General features: G+C 41.1%; 6 protein-coding genes across 7 annotated transcripts; 2 read left to right on the forward strand and 4 right to left on the reverse strand.

Moving 5' to 3' along the window:
- Positions 1 to 705: 705 nt before the first annotated feature.
- On the reverse strand, positions 706 to 1,995 carry LOC134180581 (uncharacterized). Its single transcript, XM_062647765.1, has one exon. The coding sequence runs from the start codon at positions 1,993 to 1,995 to the stop codon at positions 1,087 to 1,089; it is 909 nt and encodes a 302-aa protein (XP_062503749.1). The 3' UTR covers positions 706 to 1,086.
- On the reverse strand, positions 706 to 15,411 carry LOC134180567 (alpha-adducin-like). Of its 2 annotated transcripts, none has more exons than XM_062647755.1 (7): positions 15,095 to 15,411; positions 13,400 to 13,681; positions 12,887 to 12,976; positions 12,718 to 12,816; positions 11,773 to 11,916; positions 11,355 to 11,480; positions 706 to 2,082 (listed from the first exon to the last, which is right to left on the reverse strand). In XM_062647755.1, exons 1-7 carry the CDS (start codon positions 15,290 to 15,292, stop codon positions 2,077 to 2,079), a joined length of 945 nt encoding a protein of 314 aa, XP_062503739.1. In that variant the 5' UTR covers positions 15,293 to 15,411; the 3' UTR covers positions 706 to 2,076. The 2 variants fall into 2 exon arrangements, with proteins under 2 accessions (XP_062503739.1, XP_062503733.1); XM_062647749.1 differs by lacking the exon at positions 706 to 2,082 and adding an exon at positions 5,670 to 6,084.
- LOC134190707 (uncharacterized protein K02A2.6-like) lies at positions 7,204 to 7,743 on the reverse strand. The gene has a single exon (XM_062659194.1). It carries the CDS (start codon positions 7,741 to 7,743, stop codon positions 7,204 to 7,206), a length of 540 nt encoding a protein of 179 aa, XP_062515178.1.
- On the forward strand, positions 14,618 to 18,422 carry LOC134180591 (glucosamine-6-phosphate deaminase-like). Its single transcript, XM_062647777.1, has 7 exons — positions 14,618 to 14,685; positions 15,836 to 16,064; positions 16,126 to 16,235; positions 17,181 to 17,332; positions 17,399 to 17,544; positions 17,841 to 17,906; positions 18,041 to 18,422. The coding sequence occupies exons 2-7, from the start codon at positions 15,927 to 15,929 to the stop codon at positions 18,170 to 18,172; spliced, it is 744 nt and encodes a 247-aa protein (XP_062503761.1). The 5' UTR covers positions 14,618 to 14,685; positions 15,836 to 15,926; the 3' UTR covers positions 18,173 to 18,422.
- A 704-nt stretch (positions 18,423 to 19,126) lies between these two features.
- Positions 19,127 to 23,551, reverse strand: LOC134194076 (gamma-aminobutyric acid type B receptor subunit 2-like). Its single transcript, XM_062662982.1, has 16 exons — positions 23,366 to 23,551; positions 23,146 to 23,286; positions 22,379 to 22,549; positions 22,109 to 22,216; positions 21,974 to 22,039; positions 21,714 to 21,905; positions 21,355 to 21,648; positions 21,205 to 21,283; positions 21,041 to 21,142; positions 20,822 to 20,972; positions 20,611 to 20,746; positions 20,454 to 20,555; positions 20,273 to 20,398; positions 19,875 to 20,201; positions 19,628 to 19,807; positions 19,127 to 19,526 (listed from the first exon to the last, which is right to left on the reverse strand). The coding sequence occupies exons 1-16, from the start codon at positions 23,549 to 23,551 to the stop codon at positions 19,395 to 19,397; spliced, it is 2,493 nt and encodes an 830-aa protein (XP_062518966.1). The 3' UTR covers positions 19,127 to 19,394.
- Positions 23,552 to 25,466: 1,915 nt separating this feature from the next.
- Positions 25,467 to 26,545, forward strand: LOC134194094 (glucosamine-6-phosphate deaminase-like; the record flags this gene model as incomplete). The annotated part of the gene is given in 4 exon segments (XM_062663002.1): positions 25,467 to 25,647; positions 25,714 to 25,859; positions 26,154 to 26,219; positions 26,356 to 26,545. Coding segments are annotated over 4 exon segments (525 nt in total), but the record flags the coding sequence as incomplete, so codon positions are not given.
- Positions 26,546 to 26,639: the final 94 nt, after the last annotated feature.

Below are 26,639 nucleotides of genomic sequence, written 5' to 3' on the forward strand. Positions count from 1 at the left end.
CGTTCTCGTAAACTTTCGAACCCTTTGACGCTTCGAGAATGATATGGTTGATCTTTTCTGTATCCAAACCTGGCCTTCTGATCATTGAATTCCATTCTGCTCAGTGCACAACAAGAGCTCGTCTTCCCGCCACTAGTTAACATTCATTTTGGAATTTGCAGTCTGAGCATGCGTATACGACTCAGACGCTAGCCTCGTATCCAGTTCCTCATGCGCAGCCGGACAAGAAGCTTGAGAGTATTTTACCCGTCAAAGCAAGTGACTAGCTCGGACAGTTTGATCATACTTGTTTTAGTATCAGTTACTAACATATTTGAAAATAAAATATTCAAAGATGATTATACTATACGTTTTGACAAAAATCAAAATTTACGTGCAAGCATAGTGTCTAGTAAAATTGCATTGAATTTTGTCAAATTGTCTTGAAAAACACGAACCGCTATTTCAACTCATCGTCGTCACGTAATTACCGTGCCTAAAAACAGTCGAAGCAGTCACGAACGAAATGAACTGTGAACTGTACCTTATTTAGGTGCGAAAGAAAATATATTAATTAGTAATTAAGTCAAACTGGTAGCTATAGTGCATGCAGTCAATCTCTATGTAAACCTAATAGAGAACCGTGCTCACGTGAGTAATAGAAGACCGCAGCTAAAACATTGAACAAGTTCGTCGATCAATGCACGCAGACGATCACAGCAATGATGCAGTTAGAACATATTAGCATTATAATTGCAGCAATGTAGACTACTGTATACAGTTTAACTAGTAAAACTTGATCAGTAGACAACTCGCACTCAGCCATACTATTACTACAGTACAGTACCCCAGACTAGCGGAGAACTAGAAAAGTTGTTGTCTGCAGTCAATAAGTAAACACAAATACTAGAGAAGAACCACAGAGCGGACACTTTCGCGCAAACACATACTCACAACACTAAAGTACCCAAAATGCGACTGCCCCCAAGACAGACAATTACATAACAAACCGCTGGCAAAGTCTATTATAAGACTTCTGTTATTTCTTGTCGCTGGATGCACAAGTACTGCAGTGCATATGTGACTTCAGATCTTGTTTGAGCTTTGTCAGTACGTCACCTGCAGCGCTGGCTGCACTGTGTAACGTCTGTGATCCATTTTAAAACGCTCCACGGCATCTATGGTGTCGGGGGTATAACCCTTCTTGGCGTACGCATAGGCCGTGCGAGTAACCGCCATTGTATTCAAACATTGATGTAACCAAGTCTCCACTTCTTTCACGTTCGCAAGCAAAAAGCCGGCTGACGTTGACAGATCATTCAGCATCTGAGCCAACTCTGTCATCCGTCTTGCTGTTTTTTTTATGTTTGCTGCTGCAATGCCTGTACCAACAGCGGTTGCTACTCCTCCTGTAGCTGCTACTCCTGCACCGACAGCCGCTCCGACAAAGAGTATTCCCGCGGGTGGAAACAGCACGGTGAGAAAGGTACCGGTAATACTGCCAGCTAGTAATAGTGAAGATGCAGTGCCACCTACACCCTGCACAACTCTTTTGCGGCTGTTGGCTTTGGTGGCTTCCTTCTCCGCGTCTTTCGCTGCATTGTACGTTCGTTCTGTTGCTCTATCAGCATTCTTTTGAAACATGTCAAAGCGTTTGCTTGTTTGTTCCACGTGTGTATCGAGTGTGTCCATAAAAGAATCGATAGCATTAAAATCTCCAGCTTTTAATGCCGACTTCACTCTCTCAATCCTGTCAGCAGAATGACCCCAACTGGCAAACTGTTCAACTACATTGATGAAATCTAGCGCCCATTCCACGGCAGTGTACACAATATCCCACGAATATTTGCTTGTCATCTTAGCGTCAGCCAAAGCATGTCTCGTCTCATCTATAGATTCGTTCAGCTTCATTACACCCTCAAGAAAATTTTCAGCATATTTTGCAACAAGAGCAAGAGCTTCTGGAGATGCTGCTTCTTTAATGAGGATTCCAGCACACTGCGCAGCTTTTTCCATAATCTTGTCTGATTCTTTCTATATAGCTATTCACTGCTTGCCACTTGCAACAGAGACTTGAAAAACCAGCAAAAGGGCAGTTCACTGCTAAATCAAGTACACTCAATCATTTACATTATTTTGCAGTACTGTGGCGTGTTGTAAAGATAAATACAACCATGCATGCGCCAACTGCTACTGCTATGGGTAGTCTAGTATGTCAGTCATTGTACCGCTACTCTGATTATATATTGACACTACAACCGCATTAGTGGCGTTAAGTAGTAGTTGCACGTGACATTGGCACGTGAGGTAGTATACAAGAAGAGCATGCTCCTGATGTTTCTGATGTGGTGTTGTATGTTTACTAAATTAGACGTATCTATAAACGCAGCAACAACGTGGCGACGTATACGGAAGCGCATGCAGATGTGTACACTACTGTGCCTTCCCTGAAGGAGCTGCCAGAGAAAGCAAACTAACTGTTTCCCTCTTCAAAACCTAAAGCAATGGATTCGTCAAGATAATTCACGCGAATTCTTGCCGTGATGACGGATAAAAAATTGTCGAGGCTAACTACATTCACGTGCCCACGTGACTTACTAATCATAGGTAGCGGTGTGAACGCGCTTGCGCTAATGTTGGCCTAATTATAGTATTAAAAATTTAGTTAGTCCAGATGTCGGTGTGAACACACTCACGAACAAACAAATTGACAGACAGACAGACAGACAGACAGACAAATATGAAATAAATGATCTCGACAGACAAATAGACAGGCAAATATGGAATAAATGATCTTGACAGACAAATAGACAGACAGACAGATGAACAACATAAACAACATGAAAACATATTCAGATGATCACGAAAAATACATTATATTTGTATTACACACAGTGTGCTAGCATTTGTGTGGTCCATTACCTAAACTGCCTCAGTGAATCAGCATTACCTGGCCGCAATAAACAAAGTCCAAGAAGGACTGTTTAGTATTCACATAATCTTGTAAAGTATATGTTTCTACTGTGTGCAACCACAGACACACAAAGTAAAACAAACAAACAAACAAAAACAAACAGCACGATCCATAGGAGAGACACACAAGTGATTTTGAAACAAAATACCGATCACAGATCATTGGGTCATGCAAACAATCCCGGACAGTCCTTGTGCATTCGTCACAGATCGATCCTTTCAATGCAATAACTACACAGTCTTTGAAACATCCGGTGTCTGTTTATACGAGAATATCCTTGTTCCTATAACCACAGCTGTCCATCCACAACCCACATCTCTAGACATCCGCTGCTGGGTATTCAATGCAGGGGCGTACTGGGCACATTTATCTAAAGTGGGTCAGTTCTTTCAGTGTTCTACTGGACCTCCAGTCAGTTCAACATACTGTATTCTAATGAATCTATTTATTGATTGCCCGGTCTACTGAAATACATTGGTAAATCATAATGTGCATAGTATAAATGTGTAATACTTGTAGACACTGCACACTAAGCACCAAAGAGACTTGGAGTCTACAATTCGATTTAAAACTTTAGTTACATCTGCAACGTGGGACCCCGGCCAGCTACAGCTTCTATCTGATGTAAATATTGCATGCAGATTGATCGTATACAGAGGTACAAGCGGACCTTTGACTAAAGTTGATCGGTTCTTTTGGACCCCCAAACCCCTACGTATGCGCAAGATCATGTTTGCTTATGTTGTAACCTAGAATGCATTCTTATTCCACCTAGATAAACTTAGGCTTGTACTCCGCTTGTACGCCCTCTACCAGAAGTCGAGATTTGCCTCAAAACGAAACATCAGACTGCAATCGAAAACGTAATGAGAACTGCGGTATCCATACAAGCCAAATACAAACGAAGAAGAAGCAGGCCGCACTCGATTTCCGCTCATCGAGACGTCTGAGAGGCGCATGAAAACTAACATAGCCATCGTCACGTCGTTCGCATTCTTCTCGTACAACCTTAGCAGCTAGAGAGGCAATTTGAAGCGTAAAAAATCGAAAACAACTAGTCAAGAGTTTCACGGGTGGTCGTTACCCCTGGTGTTAGGACCGAAACCAAACTGGTACTGTAGTCCCCTTGTACGTACAAGCGCAAAGATATAACGTTACTCTACGCTGTAGCAAGAATATTAATGCAATGGTGAACAGCAGAAACGCAGTAGAACGTGGAAAAACCCTACTGTACTGCATACACATGCGCATGCATGTAGTGATCTACAATCTCTTCTCACCTTTGCTCTAGTTAATACGTGAAAAGGTTGTACCTACTACACATCTGCTGATGAGCACCAACCTGATCGTGTAAAAGTCTGCAAGCCCGTCTCCCGCCCCTGCCGTACCATTTCTGGAGCTGTACTGGACCGCCTTCTTCCGGTACAATTTACGTCACGCGGTATCTAATGAACAATCTTTGTGTATGTATAGACACCATAGTCATACTATGATAGTAATTGGTTTGCTAGTATAAATTGATTTAAAGTTTCGTGAATGGAAGTTGCCAAATTGCCTGCGACGAAGCCTGTATGGGGGAGGGGGAAGAGGGCCTTCCAATATTCGATGGGAGCATTTTCCTAGCCATCACTGGTATGTAAAACATATACGTGCACGCATGCTCCATCGTCGTGGCACGTTCCGCATTTCTTCATGTCCGTCCGAAGCAGAGGTCGTTGCACTCGTTTTTAACACTATCGATTGCAGTGAAACCTGCTGCGGTGGCTGCATGAATGGAAAGTATCAAACCGCAGCCAAATCTATAATAGAGGACCGAGGCCATTCTTTGTACACTAGAAAACGACCGTAAATTTCTGTCTCCCGCGTGACTGTCTCAACAAAAACTGTTGCCTCCTCCCAAATTGCAATCTGAAAGTGCATGCTTCCACCACTATGTGCAGTGTCTGCAAGCAACAGGCTTTCATTAATTAATTAAGAAACGGGACGTCAAACGGTAAACCTCTTTTCTAATGGATTATCTAACGATACATTGTCCGATATAGATATACCAGCTCTCTCCACCCTAGTAGACATGTACAAGTCACTCTGGCGCTAATACAAAATTTCTCCAAAGAGGGGGTTCAGTTGTATCATTAGCCACGCCCCATAGCAGCTACATCTTTATATGACCTACGGAACCAGCAAATTCACTTTCATCTGTATTAGGGTTATTAGAGTTAATTTCCTAGCATATTCATTAGATAACTAGATAGGCATATATATTAAAGTTTATAATTAATTAAACAAAATACCCATCCATCAAAACATTAAGGTACGTTCACTTTAATAACACAACAAACAAAAATTCATTTAATATTTCGGTTTGCGTTGGGCGTGTCATTAAAGAGAAGGGGTCCTGACCCAAGACCCTCCCCTCTATCCGCCTATGAAGCCCCATGCAATGTAGAATGCAATTGACCCTGCAGAGTGAAGACTCCTAGAATCGAGCAATCCGGTGCATGTACTAGGAAATTGGTACGCTGATACTAAAAATTTAGGTAGGTATTTAGCTAAGAAAGAAAATCATGCCAATTTTGTCGTTGTAAGTGCGCATGCATTTAGCTAAGGGAGATAAAGATCTATATAAACGCTATATTAGTGACAATTAATGTTTACGAATGATGTAAAATAATCTATAGTTATAGGAGAGCTGTGTGTGTATGTGTGTGTGCGTGCGTGTGTTCCTTACGTAAAAGTTGATGGTGCAGACACACTCTCAGTATTACCTGCTATCACATGAAAACTGCAGCAATAAGCATAAAAAACGCTTGCACTAACTGGCGTCTACATCAGTTTCCTCCTCGCTAAGTACTACACACAGCTCTTACTGTTGCACAAGTAACAACTTAATCAGTTGTACCGCCTCAGTTGTGAACTGAGAGTGGCAGAGCATCAGATGACATCGATGGTGCAGCTGTTTGTCCTGTATCAACACCATCCGTTGCTGAATGATAAATCAAAGGCCCACGGTGTATAGTCTTCTCATCTACATCTTGAGAAGAACTAACTCCTGACGATGACTGATCTGATTGGCTATCATCTTCGTGTGTACCATTGATACCAAACGTCTTGCTTGATGGTTGGCTATACCTCTTAAATTAAAGAGTACAAGTCAACAGTAGTAAAAAACGTATAAGTCGAATGACTGCCTCATCTGAGTGAACTAGCTGGTTATAGCTGTAGGACATAGTTAGTTTCTAGACAGACACCAAATATGCAAAACTTTGTTGGCATGTTCCTAATATGAAACTTCAAGCAGCAATTTCAGTTGTATGCTTAGTTTTGCTTGAGGCAATCTGAGTGTAGTTAAATTGCTCAATGGGTGTGATAGAAAAAACAATTGCAAGACCTGTGCAAATAGTCCAAAGAAACTCGACTATGAGTTGTCAAATGTATTTTTATACTAAAATCAAATATACAACAGTTTACAATATGCAGACTGACACAAACACATGCAGACACATAGCACACACACACACACACACACACACACACACACACACACACACACACACACACACACACACACACACACACACATGTTGTATATATATTATAACAGTCGTAAGCTACGTTCCAGATCGGCACAAGCTATCACACCCTATCAGTCTATCCTATGCTCCAGCTTTAAAGCAACAGCAATCCAACAAGTGATAACAGTCACTTATCTAATTAGCTAAGTATATGACACGCCAACGTACGCATGCTCACCAATCTATGTACCAGTCTACCACACTCCTCTCTCCTTAGCTTTGTCTATATTGGAGGGGTAACTGACAATTAACTCAAACTGGATAACGTCGATCAGTTCCACTTGATGTTCCTCTTACTTCGACTGTAGCTCCCTCAGCAAGAGATGGTGTGGCTATTGTAACAGGTTCTTCTGCTTGTTGTGCTTCTCTCACTGGACTAGTAGGTTCTGTTTGTCCTGTCTGTTCAAGTGTTGGTTGTGGATTAGAAGTAATATCTGTAGTTGCTTCAGTATCCGCTTCATCTGATGTCTCTATGACAGCAGGTGCACTCCTTTCATCTCGCCTCCTGATATGTTCGATATGAACATATCGGAGGTGATTGTTCACGTCCACCATGTAGTTTGTTGGTCCCAAGCGCTGTAGGATGATTCCTGTCAGCCATTTCCCTCGGCCATCTTGACGTGTGTTGAGGACTGCCACTGTGTCTCCAGGGTTGAGATTTCTAACGTATTTTGTTGCTTACTCATATCTCTCCCCTTGCCTGTCTCGAATTTGTCGTCCACTCTCTGGTCGTACTAATGTCAACCATGTTCTCAGCTCACGTTTCATCAGTAGTTCTGATGGTGTCTTCCCAGTTGTAGTGTTCGGGGTTGTTCGATATTTCAACAACAGTAACGGAATCTGATGACTAATTGACTGATCTGGTGGCCTCATCTTCAGAGACTTCTTGAGCTCCTGCACGAACCGTTCTGCCTGCCCATTCGAAGCAGAGTGATACGGAGGTGTCCTTTGATGTCTAATCCCGTTCGCTCTCATGAAGTCCTGAAACTCTCTTGCCACGAATTGAGGCCCGTTATCTGAAACTAGCCTTTGAGGAATTCCATGGCAGCTGAATGACCTCCTCAATGCTTCCACTGTCTGAGTCGTAGTGGCATGTATTCCAAGCTCGTGGACTTCCGGCCACTTGGTAAATGCATCAATTACCACAAGGTATTGCTTTCCCTTGAACTCTGCAAAATCCACATGAAGACGAGTCCAGGGCGCACTGGGTAGATCCATGGATGTGACATCACATGAGCCGGCTTATTCCGTATACTCTGACATGCTGTGCAAGTCTTCACTACCTCCTCTAGATCTTGGTCTAGTCTTGGCCACCACACAAAACTTCATGTTAGAGACTTCATTCGACAGAGGCCAATACGACCTTCGTGAATCTCTTGTAACACTGTGCTTTGAAGCTTGGTTGGAATAATTACACAATTCCCCCACAGTAGGCACCTGTCTTCAATTGTAAGCTCATCCGCTCGTCATGCATACGGCAGTAACTGTGTACTTACATTAGGCTTCCATCCACACAAAGTGTACTCGTAAACTTGTCGTAGTATGGAGTCTCGCTGCAGTTCCTTAGCAATATCTTGCGCTGTAACAGGTAACTGCTCACAACGATCAATAGCATAGATTTGCTCATTGGGATCCACTACGTTGACTGGAAGGGTAGTCTCGAAAGTAGATCAGCTTCTTTGTTGCTCACTCCTGATGTGTATTCCAGGTTGTATTGATAAGCACTTAGAATTAGTGACCAACGCTGTAGTCGAGCCGCTGCTAGAGTAGGTACTCCCTCTTTCGGACCCAATATCTTCAACAGTGGTCGATGGTCAGTTACAAGTGTGAATGACCTTCCCACCAAATACTTATGGAATTGTCGCACTCCAAAGATGAATGCTAACGCTTCTCGTTCCAATTGAGCATATCCTCTTTCTGCCGTGGTCAAGGTTCGTGAAGCAAAAGCGATTGGTTGCTCACTACCGTCTGACATTACATGTGTGAGACAGGCTCCCACTCCATACGGTGAAGCGTCGCTAGCAAGACGTACCAGTTTCTTCAAGTCATAATGCGTCAAGAAATCCGATTCCAACAAATTCTGTTTGGCTTGCTGGAAAGCCTTTGCTTGTTTTGCACCCCATTCCCACGATGTGTTCTTCTGTAGCAGACTATACAGTGGTTGTAGCATGGTCGAGAGGTTAGGCAAGAACCTTCCATAATAATTCAATAGGCCTAAGAATGCCCTTAGCTCAGTTGTGTTACTTAGCTCTGGAGCTTGTCGTATTGCTGCCAGCTTTTTCTCAGCCGGTCTAAGTCCATGCTCATCCACAACATAACCAAGGCACTCAACTCTAGTTTTCTTGAACTCACACTTTTCCCTTTTCAGACGAAGTCCCGCTTGACTCAGTCTTTTCAAGACTTGATGAAGACGTTCGTCATGTTGTTCTTCGGATTGGCCCACACTTCGGATTGGCCCACAATCAGAATGTCGTCTAAATAACAGGACACTCCTGGCATTCCCGGAAGAACGTTGTCTATTGCTCGCTGCCAAATTCTGGGTGCAGTCGAAATACCAAAGGGCATACGTGTGTCCGCAAACAGGCCCTTGGCAGTGTTGATAGTCAAATACCTTTGGCTGCTTGCATCCACTCGCATCTGCATGTAAGCTTGTTTCATATCCAGATGTGTAAAGAACCGTCCTCCTGCTAATGATGCAAACAAGTCCTGTGCATTCGGCATTGGATAATTGTCCATCTCCAGGTAGGGGTTAATTGTTACCTTGTAATCGCCACAAATTCTGATAGAATTATCAGCCTTTCTCACAATGACGATAGGTGCTGCCCACTCACTGTTTTCCACTGGCTGTATAATGCCCTCTTTCTGAAGTCGATTAAGCTCCTCCTCTACCTTCTGTTGCAAGGCATCAGGCACTGGGCGTGGCCTATGGAACTGTGGCTTGGCATCTGCAGACAAAGTTATCTTGGCTTGATAGCCTTGCAAAGTACCTACTCCCTCTGCAAACAACTGAGGAAACTTCTCAGGTACATCAAAAACTCCACTATCAACTTTGAACAGAGAAGCCCAATCAAGCTTGAGGTTTGACAGCCAATCTCGTCCCAAGACTGCTGGCTTAGCACTCACATCTACTACAATCAACCGCTCCATGGATTGTTGCATTCCATACTTGATTGGTACAACAGCTTCTCCTTTCACCTTCAATCGTTCACCACTATATGACTGAAGTTGGGCAGTGCTCTTCTTCAGCTGTACGTGGGATAGAACTTCATTATACATCTGGGTTGGTACAACACTCACGGAAGCTCCAGTGTTCACTTCCATCTCCACATTCCTGCCTGCCACCTCTATTGTCACCTTGACCCCACCTCTACCTGCAGACAAAGAACAAATGAGGCTTACATCTTCTGCATCTACTTGATATGTAGACTGAGTCTTCGGTTTCCTTTTTGTATGCCAATTGCCCTCCGTGCTATCTTTCGCGTTATCTCGTTGCTTCTTCCGACATGCTTTAGCGATATGGCCCTTCGTCTTGCAGAACAGACACGTGTAGTTTTTGAATCTACACTTGGTTGGGTCATGACCATGATCATTGCAACGATAACATGCCTTATCCAAAGTACGCAACAATCCCGATTGGCTGCGGCTGTTTGTGGTCTCTCTCTTGACAGCAAATGTCGTCTCCAATGTCCTGGAATGTCCACTAGCTGCGTGTCGTGTCGACTCCCCACGGAGGTGTTATGTCTCTGCTCTGGCTGTCTCTGCAGCTTGTGCAATCCGCAGAGCCTTTTCCAGCGTTAGCTCTGCCTCAGCTAAAATCTTCTGCTGTATATTCTCGTGTAGCAACCCACAAACTAATTGATCGCGTAATGCAGTATTGAGCTGCTCACCAAAATCACAATGTTTGGCGAGGCGTCGCTGCTCCGAAACGTAAACAGCCATATTCTCGCCTTCCCGCTGCATTCGCTTATAAAAGCGAAAATGCTCTGCGATGACGATAATTCTCAGTTCATAGCAGTCCTGCAATAGCTTGAAGAGCGTATCCAACAATTTGTCTTGAGGAGCCGCCGGTCGTACCAAATTCTTTAGTAACGTGTACGTCGTTGTGCCCATCGACGTCAGAAGAACAGCTATCTTCTTGTCGTCGTCCATGATTCCATTTGCCGTGCAATAGAGCAAGAATCATTCTTTGTAGTCTTCGACATTATCTACGCCCGCGTTGAACTCGCAGAGTTTCCCGTGTCAAGCCGCCATCCTCGTTGCCAGTGTTGTATATATATATATATATATATATATATATATATATATATATATATATTATAACAGTCGTAAGCTACGTTTCAGATCGGCACAAGCTATCACACCCTATCAGTCTATCCTATGCTCAGGCTCTAACGCAACAGCAATCCAACAAGTGATAACAGTCACTTATCTAAAGTAGCTAAGTATATGACACGCCAACGTACGCATGCTCACCAATCTATGTACCAGTCTACCACAACACACACACACACACACACACACACACACACACACACACACACACACCACCTCCACCACCACCACCACCAACACCACCACAACCAACACCACCAACAACAACAACACCACCACCAACACCCACTATCACATCACATCACATTCCCAGTTAGGTCAACAACAATACTTGTTGTTCAAATCATGTAATATCATACATTACACATAAACTGTAGAGTAGGAACATTTGTATCAATACAACAATCGCAGTAAATCATACTTTTTTAAACACTCAATCAGTCATGAACATGTATGTACCTACCCATTTCAACTGATTGCATGCATGCTACTCTCACCTCATTCTTTGACATTGAAATCAGTGATTCAGCAGTCAGACTTGATTTTCCTTCTTGCAGCTGATTAGCAGCATATGGAAAATGAATAAAAGATGCAGTCCTGTAGACCTGACCAGTGTTGCAACCCTGTGAAATACAAATTAATCTCGATGAAGCCCATAAGCATTCATATACCACAAACACAAGTAGTCATAAACAATCTGGTAAACACAAATATACAAAACTAAATGACAGTGGGACAAGAGACAAACAAAAATGATAAAACCGGACTAGCATATAAACAAACTTAACTAGACTGACAACTGAGAGGTAAACCAACCCAAATCATTATCTGACATACAGATCAGGTATTGCCAATCAAGTGCGTTTAATAAGAATAAAGATGACAATATGACTATAAGAACTAATCACAACTGACATGCATATCCAGCTTTCTCATTTCGGCTTCCCATTCCAGTTCCCCTCTAGCCCATGTCTCATCACTTGGTTCATCTCCAAACACGGTCATGTGATCCACATCTGGCATAATAACATTTTCTAATCCCGCAGCTATAGCACCCACCTGAAATCACATGAAGATAAAACAAAAAGTGAAAACAAAAATATGAATTGACAAACATTACCACACACACACACCAATGGACAAATGGACAAATGTAAAGCCCTCCATGTCATTTGTGAATGACGTCAACCTTAAGGTCAGTTGCAGAAATAGCTCCCCTGCCTCTGGAGACAGGACCTCCATGCGCTACATGGAGGCTTAGGGCCAGCGCTACAATCCACCTGGAGCTTGGCCAGAGTCATCCAGGGACACCGACAATGGCGCAGATCTGGGACTTGACACCAAGGCTAACAAGTATACCCGTGCTGCATGATGTTACTGCCAAGCCAGTGGTCATGTCCACCCCAGTCAATGACCAGGTACTCATCTATAGTCCTGAGTCGAGAGAAGCAATTGTGTGTAAGTTTCTTGCTTAAGGAAATTATGCCATAGCTCACGATCACTGTGACTTGAACCTGCAACCCTGCAAGGTCCCGGATGGTTTCATTCTCCGAATGCACTCTCTAACCAATTCAGCTACAGCACCACACACACACACACACACACACACACACACACACACACACACACACACACACACACACACACACACACACACACACACACACACAAACACACACACACACACACACACACACACACACACAAACACACACACACACACACACACACACACACACACACACACACACACACACACACACACACACACACACACACACACACACACATGCACACACTGCTGATACACTATACACAAAACAACATATTATGTAATACACAAATGTATATAGTAAGTACCTGAAAGTCACAAGCAACCACCAGTAGTCTCAATACAAAGAAAGCTTCATCCACAGTGCTGCCAAGTGCAGCCAATCCATGATTATTAAGAATCATAGCCTTTAAACAACAACAAATCATGGCGATTATCACATAATTAATACATGTATTATTTTCCGTTGTAACACACTGTGCTTGTTGATCCAAGATCACGTTGCAGCTCTTCCTTTTCATTGCCTGATACAAAGCCTCTGAATGAATGATAAGTCACTTTGCCCAACTGTAATACACAAACAATTTATGGCAACTAGTGACAACTAATAGAAACATCCTGAATTAACTTTTAAAACAAACTTGATTTAGACTAATAATTACAGACAATGAATTCTATTCAAGTGTGAAATCCTCAAGTCATTGGGAACAAACTCACAGTAATCATAGTGTTACGAGTAACATTAGAGCCTGTTTCTTAGCTGTTTGCACTTGCTTTTCTGTGAGACTTTTCTATTAGAGTTTTGTGACTACAAAACTTTCAACTGCTAATTTATGTAGTAGATAAATTAGACAGCTAGATAGGCACACACAAACACATGAACACACATACACACTCGTACAGCTAAACACAAAGCATTGCAAGTAAGCAAGCACACAAGCAAACATAACAAAGTCATATAAATCATTGTTGGCAATAATAAGTTCTCACTGTCAGAGCATCTTGTGATATTGGTAGAAGCCCACACTTCATGCAGCTAACAGCAGCTCCAGATGTAGTGTGAATGTGTGAAATACAATTTACGTCTGGTCTGCTGTCGTAAATAGACGAGTGAAGGAAGTAGCCGGCCTTGTTGATACCAAACGATGTCGAGCCAGGATCAATAACGTCTCCATCAATATTTACTTTTACAAGGCTTGAGGCAGTGATCTCATGACACAACAAACCCAAAGGGTTAATTAGAAATTCATTGTCTGTATTTGGAACACGAACCTATAACAAACAAAGCACGAATATAAACAAATGAGAAACAATCACAATATATACAAACAGATCAACGGCCAGGCAGGCAGGCAGCTACATAAGTGCGCCAGAGGCTAGACTTAGCTATTTGTACAGTACGTTGGTATACTGTATGAGTTACAATACAATATAATTCCAAACGATTACATTATATAGTAGACTGGGCCAACTATGTAGCTAACCTCTTCTGTAAGTTTTAAAAAGGAAAGAAAGCTGACAGTTAGACAATCAATTCAGTTAATGAAAGAGTGCATGTTAAAACACTAGTCTGTACAAATGGCCCATAACAATATCGCCCAATTACAATATTTACAAATGCAAAGTTTTGGTTGCGAACGACTACACGTACACAGACAGACAGACAGAGAGACAGAGAGACAGAGAGACAGACACACAGACACACAGACAGACAATTTATTCTCGTACAGATTCTACTTGTACATATGCTAGGATCTTTAAATACAAATCAGTCCTTGCAAACAGCAAAGTCATTAACTAATGGACAGACAGACAGACAGACAGACAGACAGACAGACAGACAGACAGACAGACAGACAGACAGACAGACAGACAGACAGTATTAGCGTTGATGTTTTCAATAAATGTTCTTTGACAGACAGACAGACAGACAGACAGCTCTCCTTTACATATATAGATGCATGGTACAAGCAGCAACAATCAAAAGATAGACCCTTGAGGTGCACCTGTGGTATATAGTATGATTTTCCTAATCTACTCTATAGAGTATTGTAGAAGAACCCTATAGCCGCATTGTATACAGAACAAGGTGTTGTATTGTTAGTGAATACCATTTTAACAGTGTATGATGACGTCACACTTACATCATAATCCATTGATGCCTACCTAACAACGACAAACAAGCTACCCCTCGGTGACGATCTAGTAACAACATATATCCAAAGTTACTGCTGCTTTTACCTCAACCAGCTAATCTGCCTCTATAAAACAAGCCAGTAAGATCATGTGATCATTTAATACTGACTGTTTGACTGATCTAGAAATGCACTATCGAACTGTGCCTTCCATATGAAACAAATTGCCTGTAGGAATGGCTGTGTTTGAAGCAATAAAACATATCAATGGGTGACAACAATTAATTGTGAAAGCATTAATTAATGTGTGGTCACTAATAAATTGTCACCTAGAGGCTTTCAATTCAGATGAACCATATCTCTCACTTAACACGCGCTAGATTTAGAAGTGTTAGCCAAAAAACTGCACACTACTAAACTCTTCTGCCCAAATATTGATCCCCAGCAGAGCTCACACAGATGCATAGACAATGACTCTCTAAGTCAATGAAGAAAAATGATGTTGCTATTGGCCTGACCACTCAACTAACACATTAGACTTGTGTCTTACACTTGAGTGGCCATAGATACCGTCAGACCAGCCATACCAGTCAATGAGACGATACAGAGACGCCAACTTGTTTCTAACAATCCTCTCAGACTCGCTATACTTCGACCCTCGAAGATCAGAGACAGGAATGAGAGAACCGGCCCAAGAAAGTGACGCCAAGGAGTTCAACGTAGCTCGACGTTTCAACAAGAACGCCATATCTGTGAGACGACTGAAGCCCACTGGGTTTGAAAGACTTTCAGCTTGCGATCAGATTGAAGTTGTCAACTCACTATCTGATCAGTGATACTGTACTTGATGTGAGATAATGACCCGTACGTCAGCAGCATATCATCTAGCGCTTGTTTGTCCGGTGCCCGTATAACAATAATTGTATTAAATATATTAATTAATTAACAATAATTGCCTTAATTAAAGGCGATTTATAAAACAGTTGATTAGAATGATTAGCAAGACTGCCTTTTTAGAAGCCAAACGCGCGCGCGCGCGCGCGTGTGTGTGTGTGCGTGCGTGCGTGTGTGTGTGTGTGTGTGTGTGTGTACGTGCGTGCGTGCATTTGTGTGTGTGTGTGTGTGTGTGTGTGTGTGTGTGTGTGTGTGTGTGTGTGTGTGTGTGTGTGTGACGTTATCATCACGCGTCAGTCAATAATAATTATGCCACTTTATACATCTCATGTTAAAAACAATTAGAAATAACGCGAAATTTTCAATCAATTTGTCTAACACAAATTGCCATTTGTAGAACGATATAAGTTAGTCAGGGTCTCCAACGAAGTCTACGTCACGTGAGCTGCATGTATCGAGTAGACTACGTTACAGCACTATTGTAGTCAATGAACGTTTGCGTCAGCGGCACTAAAGATCTCTGCGGCCGATTGGCTGCAGAACACGGAGCTGTTCTTATACAAGACGCTATCCAAACACGTGGTGAGTGCAACGTCATTCTAGCCACCGGAGCCTCTCAGTTTGAGGTCAGTTTGTATTGATCAAACCGATTGACTTCTCGTCTCACTATCATTTTGTATGGGATAGATGTTAAGTCACTTGGTGAGCCTGAAATCACTGGATTGGTCAAAGGTAACGTGCTTCCACCTCGACGAATACATTGGATTGACTGATGATCATCCTGCTTCTTTTGTCAAGTAGGCAACCTTCTCTGCAAACATAATTGCATATTGAGTAATACACACACACACACACACACACACACACACACACACACACACACACACACACACACACACACACACACACACACACACACACACACACACACACACACACACACACACACACACACACACACACACACACACACACACACACACACACACACACACACACACACACACACACACACACACACACACACACACACACACACACACACACACACACACACACACACACACACACACACACACACACACACACACACACACACACACACACACACACACACACACACACACACACACACACACACACACACACACACACACACACACACACACACACACACACACACACACACACACACACACACACACACACACACACACACACACACACACACACACACACACACACCACACACACACCACACACACACACACACACACACACACACACACACACACACACACACACACACACACACACACACACACACACACACACACACACACACAAGCCCTATCCCTGATGTTGGATATTGTCTCTTCGATCTTCACACTTTATGAGTGCTAATTGACCCGACAATGTGTGATGAGCATTTGCAGCTCCTGCAAACATGCATCCACTCTGTATAGATAATGTTCTAGGCAATACACCTCCATGTGTTGACCACAATTAAACATTAGCTTATATAGCTCTTTAGTGTTTGTTAGTGCAACAGATTGAATGTAATTAAAAACTTACAGCATTGAATGTTTGTTAGTAATATGCCCATTATTACCAGTCAAGGTCTATGACATCCCATAGTAAGTGCTCTCCAATCATATTGGGACAGTATTATCCTGATGCCTCTCTGTATTGAACTGATGGTTAAATTCTTAATTATCTCATGGTTACATTCTTGTCTATAGATATTTGAAAGAACGATTTGTAAACAAGATCGACATTCCTGTTAAACATTTTCACTACGTTCAAGGCACACCGGCTGATGGAGCCACCGAATGCTCTCGTCTCAACAAAATCCTAAACAAAACAGAAATTGATGTGGCATTCATTGGAATCGGTATATACCACAGGTGTTGAGTCAGTAGAGCTGCTCTCTGTTCATAATGTTGGTAATAATGTTTAGGAGAGAATAGCCATATTGCATTCAATGATCCTCCAGCTGATTTCGAGACTGTCGAGCCTTACATTGTAGTGAATCTGGACGAAGCATGCAGGAAACAGCAGCTTGGTGAGGGATGGTTCAAGAGTCTGGACGAAGTCCCACAACAGGTGTGCATTAATTAAATCAAGTATATTACTATTTACCCAAACAAGTGGGTCAATTTAAACAAGCTAGCACACAGACGATTGCTCATCCTGGAAAAGTCAGCAGCTACAGCATGTCCTGATGCATTGATTCATACTGATTTATGTTTGAAAACATTGATTGGCAGACAAAGCAGCCGATTAACTAATTGTGTATACAGACAATTAATACCTTCCTGCATACGTGTCTGCTTATGCAATAAACAAATCAGGTAACCAATGTTCGATCGCTGTGTGATTATCTGTCTTTTCACATGCAGGCAATTTCAATGAGTGTCCAGCAAATTATGAAATCAAAAGCACTTGTAGTCACAGTTCCAGACAAAGTGAGTTCAGACACCAGACACTGTACTGATTAAAATCTGATTTAATGAGCCATGTAAATTATTCATTAAGAATTGTTGTTTAATATTTTTATTTTGCTTAATTAAATTCTTGCATCGTTGACTTGTTTATGTAGCGTAAAGCAGCAGCAGTGCAGACGAGTATTGAAGGTCCATTGCAGCCATCAGTACCCGCTAGCATTCTCCAACGTCATAACAACTGTGTTATATTCTTAGACAAAGAGTCTGCATCGTTGTTGTCAAAATAGACAGCAGCCCGCGTCATTAAAATTGTCATTTAATTCTTGTTAGATTCATGGTAAACTAACCCTAAAGCTGGACTGCGTGGTTGAATCTGTACTGAATGTATTGGTGCATATGGTCCATGGATACACAGTACATCTACTAGTCTTAGATAAAGTTTGTACACTGCAGTACACACATCACTGTGCTGCATTGAAGGATGTCATTGTGTTACATCATACTTTTTGCTGCTGATTGATTTAACAAACCAGCAGACATCAGGCTATATAACTGTCCCATTGTCAATCCAGGTAACTCGTCAACCGTACAAGTAGCATTCTCTGACAGAATCAATAAATCAAAAAACCGTAATGTACCACATATTGTACGTCAGCTGTCATCTATATCAAAGACTGGATTCCAGGTGATAACTCGTTAACTGAAATCATTCTTTTAACCTCAATAAATAAGGATATTGCTTACATTGCCTGTTTTGATTGATTGCAACAACCAGTGCCCAAACCAAAACTATCCATGAGTCACTCTTGGACATATCAACCAATAATTTTGGATATCATACAGCATTGCTGAGTGTAAATCGGTCACTATATGAAACAGGGCCAAAGGAGCTACATCGGCCATGACCTCCCAACTTTTCAAAATTTCGACCTTAGCCAGCTATCTATTGCCTGCATACTACCGGTTGTGAAAATAGCCGATTAAATAGAATAATAGATTTAGTGAATCTCAGATTTACCTAATAGTGTTTCTGCCAATTGTGTCAGTTTCAAAGTTATGCAATGCCCTGCATTTTAAGTCCTGTTAATTAAGCCAGCTGCTTTTGACATGCATTAAAATTATGCCCCTATAATGCGCATTAGGACATATATTTTAAATTGCTTTCATTGGCCATGCAAAGAAAACTAAATCCTCCTAATGGCATGAAGGCTAGACAATGGCATGAGGTGACTGACCAAATGTTCCCAGTTACAACAATTTTAGTCCCTCCACTGTACATCTATTATACTTACAAGCTCTTCCCTACACTAACACTTAATAAAAATGCTTAACAAATTACAAGCCAAATTCCATTGCTGAGTTGAAATATACAATATGCTAATTAATTAAATTGTTCTGTTTATTACACCATAGCAATTAACTGTAACTATTATATTTATTAATTAATATTATTAGGTAACAAGATCTACAGTGTATGCACACTGTACTTATATAGTGACACTGGACGACTCAAGAAAGAGAACCTTCTGCAGTTGTGGATGACTGGTTGACAAGCACAGACTCATCTTCACTATCAAAAGTAGCTTCATTCCTGAGAATGCTGTTCGCTTCTTGAACCAAAGAGTCATCCAATCCATGGGTCTAAATTAATTAAATCACATACGTATAACACAGACAATCATATTTGATTATTACAAACATATACAAGCACAGACATGCTACCTACATCAAACACATCTTACATATTTAATCACTTTCTCAAGTGTCAATCTGAGGTCTCTGCTTCTTCTCCTCATCCCTTGCAGTTCTCTAGATGTGTCTTGTTGAACCTCAAGGTCGACATTGCCACCGTTATCGGCATCATGATAATCTGCTCGGGGATTGTCTCTATTTTCTTCTATCCCTTGTCTGATCCACTGAATCTGTACAAGATGTTCAACATCAATTAATTAAATTGACTCGACTCGCTTGTTTGTAGACAAAGGAAACCTTTCTGTAGAAATATATTAGCAGAACTGCGGATACAGTGAACATCAGAGTAACCGATACAAGCGAGTACCGCACATTTGGTAGCTCGATGAACGTAAATCCAAATGCAGGCACGATTAGGATAATACAGCTAAATATTGCTGATAAGTCGACATATGGAGAGTCGCTTGTTCCATGTTGTTGTGTGGTTTTTACTTTAGCTCGAATCGTGACAGCAGTAATACAGATCAACACTACAACAACCTTGTACACAATCAATCCCGAGATCCAAAACGTGCTGTTGTCACTGGCACACCTGTGTCGTATATATGTCTGTAGAACTGTGCTCTACATGAAAAATACCAACATAAACTTAGTCTGTTACTATACGTTCACTAACTGACAACACGATCTATTACACTTCTGATTTCTTCTTTCTCCTGCCACGGATTCACTCCAGCCCACAATGACAATAATATACAATCAATGAGAAGAAGACAGCCAAATATAAGAATTCCGATCAGCAATAACAAGGATTCCTCTTGCTACACAACACAAATAAATCATTTCAGCACGACAACAAACGTATAAGTGGCCCACCATTTTAGAGCCCAATACACGTTTTGTAAGGTTTGTTATAGTCTTCACTAGAACACTCCCAAACACTGCGGTGAAACCGACAGCCAATAATATTGTACGCAACTACATCAAAACAAATGTGTATACAAACAGCCAGATGGATGTACGTTTAACTCACATAGCAAGATGCCAGTGACGATCGATTAAATTTGAAAAATATGCCATCAAACCCATAAAGCAAAACCACAGCATATATGACAATACCGCCGCTTACAATGAGTCTACTCAAGTACGGAAACGACTTTTTTATCACACTGAGTAAACAAACATGCCACAAAAGACAATATAATATTGAATCAACACAAGCACATGCACACAAAACGAAAAACCTGTGATCACGATGGAGATTGATATAGATTAGCAGACCAAACGCCATCAATATGCATATACAGTCAACGACAGCCACTGCTATGAATACTCCTTTGTCTCCGAGTTCAAGTACAATGTTCGATGAATCACGAGGAGCGATACCATCGCTAGCTAATAATTGCAAACACAACATTATCAAACCAGCAAAAACGTTGCATCTCCTTGCATTAACAACTTACTTGTCCACGGGATTTTCTCCACTCCTTCTATCTTAGTAGCATTCACATCACGATTGTTGAAGAAAGCCACGTTAGTTACCTGATCTGATTCGTCTACCAAAGCTACAACAACATATATATTCATCGAGTATCTACTAGACCGTACAGATTGAAACGATGCATACTTCGAATATATTTAATTTTAACAACACCGGTCTCTTCTTTCTCATCAGGCGATAATAAATTGAAAAATTTAACAGTTCCCTACAGCATGAAGCCACAAAAATACTTATTAATGAATTAGTCAAACAACTGCACAACACTATCACACTCACAGTAAGACCCTCCACTGAAAACGATTCCTGTCCACGACCGTTTGACAAATACGAGCGGTTCGTAAGAATTGAATCGAACAAGTTGGCTACATGGTCATCATCATACGTAAAATTACTAATCTGATCTAATCGTCCTGTGGCATTCAGTTCGTGAACTGCTATGTCAATCACTCTGGCCATAGCAAGTATCAAGTCATAACCATATGCACTGTATTTCGTAAACGTTTCATCCACAGGAGTGCTGGACGACATGTTCATTATCATTTGAAATTCCCTAACGATTTCTGTAATGTTCTAAAATAATGAACAAGAACAAAAGTTAGTTTGCAGTTTACCCACTCACAAACTCTTATACTAACTTTTCCAATCCACGTCTGCTTGTCAATATTTTCGCTTATCTGAATGAAATCGATAATAAAATGACCATTGACTGCTTGTTTCATTTCCTCTTGAGTGCAATTTGTTGTCTCAGAGAGTAGATACCAATCAGATTCGTAAAAGCCAACAAAAATCCAGACAAAATTTGGAGCAGATACTCCATTCTTATAAAACTTAATAAGAAATTAAATTGATGTAACACTTTTCTACCATAGTCATCGACACTGGCAATGTTGCTTACTGTGCAAATGACCTGGCGTGCTGTGTCTTCATAAAACAGTCCTATCAACACGTGAACGTTTTCCTTCTGTAACACATTGTGATGCTCACTGTGTCCACAGTAGTTTACACTTGAACGGCATTGCTTATGAATTACCTTTACTTGTTGTGCTGTGTCTGTAAAGTTATTATTGGCAGGTAATACGTGTAAGCTTGGGAGATCCAAACCAACCTTTACAGCCCTTTCCCGGAAATCCTTAGCTGTCTGACAAGCAAATTGTATTATTACATTAGAACACAACATAACAAGTTCATTTCCATGACTCTCACACTGCACTGTAGCGCGTGCGTGTGCGTGCACACACACACACACACACACACACACACACACACACACACACACACACACACACACACACACACACACCAGCGTAAAAAGTTCAGCTGATTCTATGACCACAACAGACTTTTTCCAATTTAGGGTGCTAAGCAGAAGAACTCGAGCTCGATTTAGTCCAGTCGCCGTTGGTAAAACATGATAGTATCTTTGATAAATAATCCTATTTTCCAACTTTTCTGACTGAGACACAAAATTGAACTAAATAAAAAATAAACATAAAATGAAACTAAATTAGTATAATATCATATAAATTATATTATTTATTTTATTTTTACTTTTTATGTTTTGCTTATTGTTCAAATATATTATAAATTATAAATACAATATTATATAAATAATATATTATTATATATTATATTATATTACATATAATATATAGGATAGCTTCCTAGATTAGACTTTCTCACTTAGATGGGAAGTTTCAATATAAAAATTTTAAATTAAAAAATTAATTAAGAACTATATATATATTATATATATATATATATATATATATATATATATATATATATATATATATATATTATTAACATATATAAATTATTATTATTTTGAAACACATATATTTTATTCTATTATAAGTCTCAAGTAGAACTTCACAAATTACTATATATATAGTTATATTATATATTATAGATTATTATTATTATTTATTGTTACTATTTACACATTTTTTATGTGTTGTCTCCGCCCAACAACCGGTACTGTATACGCGAAAATTTGTGTTAATTAATTAATTTGCCCGGGCAAAGAAAAGAAACTGCTAATCAGCTAGTAGATGTGTGTAAGCTCACAAGAGGAACATTCCAAAGCTGAGTTGTCGCAGACAAAGGCTGTGTGACGGGCGAGCAAGCCTCTCCAACTAAAGCAATCATGTTCGCCTTGGAAGACGTCAACAGCTGGTTCATTTGATAGAGCGTCAATCCTACATCACACTAACAGCAAAACACCCGGAAGTATGCAACACGTCCACATGTGCCAAGGCGCCAAACCAACAACCAAAAAGCTACTAACCTTCGAGTCGTTCAGTAGCAAGACCAGCTCGTGATAAGGAAGAATGTGAGCATTATTATTGACGTGACTGATTGCTAGATGAAGGGCGTGGTAGCCTTGTTCAGAGTAGAACAAGTGATTGAAGGTTGTCGGGTACATCCCGCCGATATGCAAACGAGTACGGCCCTGTCCAGCATCCACACGCATCAGAAAAAGGAAGGTAGCCAAGGCGTATGCGTGGCAATCACAATCCATTTTCCGGTAAGTCCAACAAAAATCCGGGAATGTCTTGAAATCAAAACTAGTTAATTAATTAAATGGGGGGAACTGAAATGCTAGAGTCGTGAAAGCAGTATAGTGCAGTACATATGTAGCAGCACTTGTATGCATGCCAGAAGCGTTCTACTGGGCAGACCAAAGAGAGAGACCTGAGGAGCTAGAATCCTAGAGACAAATTTCCGGATTTTATTGTCCTTGCCCCGATTTACTCTAAACAAAAAAAGTCTATGAAAAGTGGCGCGTTGCTAGACTAATTTGTATGCGAGGGACGTATTTACAAGAAAGATCTTCATAAACAAGTTTGTTAATTTGTTGAAATGGGCTTGGTCCTATATGGGTCTGGAATCGAGCTCTTGGTGTGTGTGTGTGTGTGTGTGTGTGTGTGTGTGTGTGTGTGTGTGTGTGTGTGTGTGTGTCTGTGTGTCTGTGTGTGTGTGTGTGTGTGTGTGTGTGTGTGTGTGTGTGTGTGTGTGTGTGTGTGTGTGTGTGTGTGGTGTGTGTGTGAGTGAGTGTGTGTGTGTGTGTGTGTGTGTGTGTGTGTGTGTGTGGTGTGTGTGTGAGTGTGAGTGTGTGTGTGTGTTTGTGCGTGCGTGCGTGCGTGCGTGCGTGCGTGCGTGTGTGTGTGTGTGTGTGTGTGTGTGTGTGTGTGTGTGTGTGTGTGTGTGTGTGTGTGTGTGTGTGTGTGTGTGTGTGTGTGGATGCACATGACAGAAGTTGGAATTGGAAAACAAAAAATTGACACAGAGCAGAACTGGTGATGGTCTATTGCAGCCATCAGCACACTGTAGGGCATCTGATCACATTGTCCAACACTGTGGCGATTACGTATGTCATATTCTTACACGGTCTGCACATTATTACCAAAATAGACAACAAACTGTATCTCTAAAACAATCTCTATTGACAGTAAACTGTGGAAGATTACACCAAACCGTTCTCATCGATCTCAACTTATGATGCACGATCCCATCCTGATGTACTGTCTAATTTGAAATTTGACAGTGGCAGTGGAGCAGATGATAGCTGTGCTGCCACCGAGTCGGTACTATGTGCCACTCTTTGTGCCGACTGTCTAGCAAACTCTGCAGACAACGAGTTGTACAACTGACCCATCGCTGATGCAGACAACTGATCAGCAGCATCCGTAGCAGAACGACGAATCGACGGAAGTTCATGACGCTTTTACGTCGCCGTTTGCTCACTTAATTAATTAAACGAATCGTTCTTAGACTCATCTGTAGTCGGACACGGCGACGATTCTTTAGGGTAGGTCCTATCATGAAACATGGTCGTGGGGAGGAGAAATTTGAGATTGTGTACACACACACACACACACACACACACACACACACACACACACACACACACACACACACACACACACACACACACACACACACACACACACAAGCACGCACGCACGCACACACGCACGCGCGCGCATACATGTATAAGCCCTATCCCTGATGTTGGATATTGTCTCTGCGATCTTCACACTATATGAGTGCTAATTGACTCAACCATGTGTGATGAGCATTTGCAGCTCCTGCAGACTTGCATGAAATCTGTATAGATAATGTTCTAGGCAATTAATACACCTCCACGTGTTGACCACAATTAAACATTAGCTTATAGCTCTTTAGTGTTTGTTAGTGCAACAGATTGAATGTAATTAAAAACTTACAGCATTTTAGCATTGAATGTTTGTTAGTAATATGCCCATTATTACCAGTCAAGGTCTATGACATCCCATAGTAAGTGCTCTCTAATCATGTTGGGACAGTATTGTCTAGCTACAATGAACCTATGCCTCTCTGTATTGAACTGATGGTTGAACTCTTAATTATCTCATGGTTACATTCTTGTCTATAGATATTTGAAAGAACGATTTGTAAACAAGATCAACGCTCCTGTTAAACATTTTCACTACGTTCAAGAAACACAAGCTGATGGAGCCATCGAATGCTCTCGTCTCAACAAAATCCTAAACAAAACAGAAATTGATGTGGCATTCATTGGAATCGGTATATACCACAGGTGTTGAGTCAGTAGAGCTGCTCTCTGTTCACAATGTTGGTAATAATGTTTAGGAGAGAATAGCCATATTGCATTCAACGATCCTCCAGCTGATTTCGAGACTACCAAGCCTTACATTGTAGTGAATCTGGACGAAGCATGCAGGAAACAGCAGCTTGGTGAGGGATAGTTCAAGAGTCTGGACGAAGTCCCACAACAGGTGTGCATTAATTAAATCAAGTATATTACTATTTACCCAAACAAGTGGGTCAATTTAAACAAGCTAGCACACAGACGATTGCTCATCCTGGAAAAGTCAGCAGCTACAGCATGTCCTGATGCATTGATTCATACTGATTTATGTTTGAAAACATTGATTGGCAGACAAAGCAGCCGATTAACTAATTGTGTATACAGACAATTAATACCTTCCTGCATATGTCTGCTTATGCAATAAACAAATCAGGTAATCAATGTTCGACCACTGTGTGATTATCTGTCCTTGCACATGCAGGCAATTTCAATGAGTGTCCAGCAAATTATGAAATCAAAAGCACTTGTAGTCACAGTTCCAGACAAGGTGAGTTCAGACACCAGACACTGTGTACTGATCAAAATCTGATTTAATGAGTCATGTAAATTATTCATTAAGAATTGTTGTTTAATATTTTTATTTTGCTTAATTAAATTCTTGCATCGTTGACTTGTTTATGTAGCGTAAAGCAGCAGCAGTGCAGACGAGTATTGAAGGTCCATTGCAGCCATCAGTACCCGCTAGCATTCTCCAACGTCATAATAATTGTGTTATATTCTTAGACAAAGAGTCTGCATCGTTGTTATCAAAATAGACAGCAGCCTGCGTCATTAAAATTGTCATTTACTGTTTGTTAGATTTGTGGTAAACTAACCCTAAAGCTGGACTTTTGAATCTGTACTGAAAGTATTGGTGCGTATGGTCCATAGATACACAGTACTAGTCTCAGATAAAGTTTGTACACTG

The sequence above is a fragment of the Corticium candelabrum genome, chromosome 1 (genome assembly GCF_963422355.1).
Source record: "Corticium candelabrum chromosome 1, ooCorCand1.1, whole genome shotgun sequence".
In the NCBI taxonomy this organism is placed as follows: Eukaryota; Metazoa; Porifera; class Homoscleromorpha; order Homosclerophorida; family Plakinidae; genus Corticium; species Corticium candelabrum.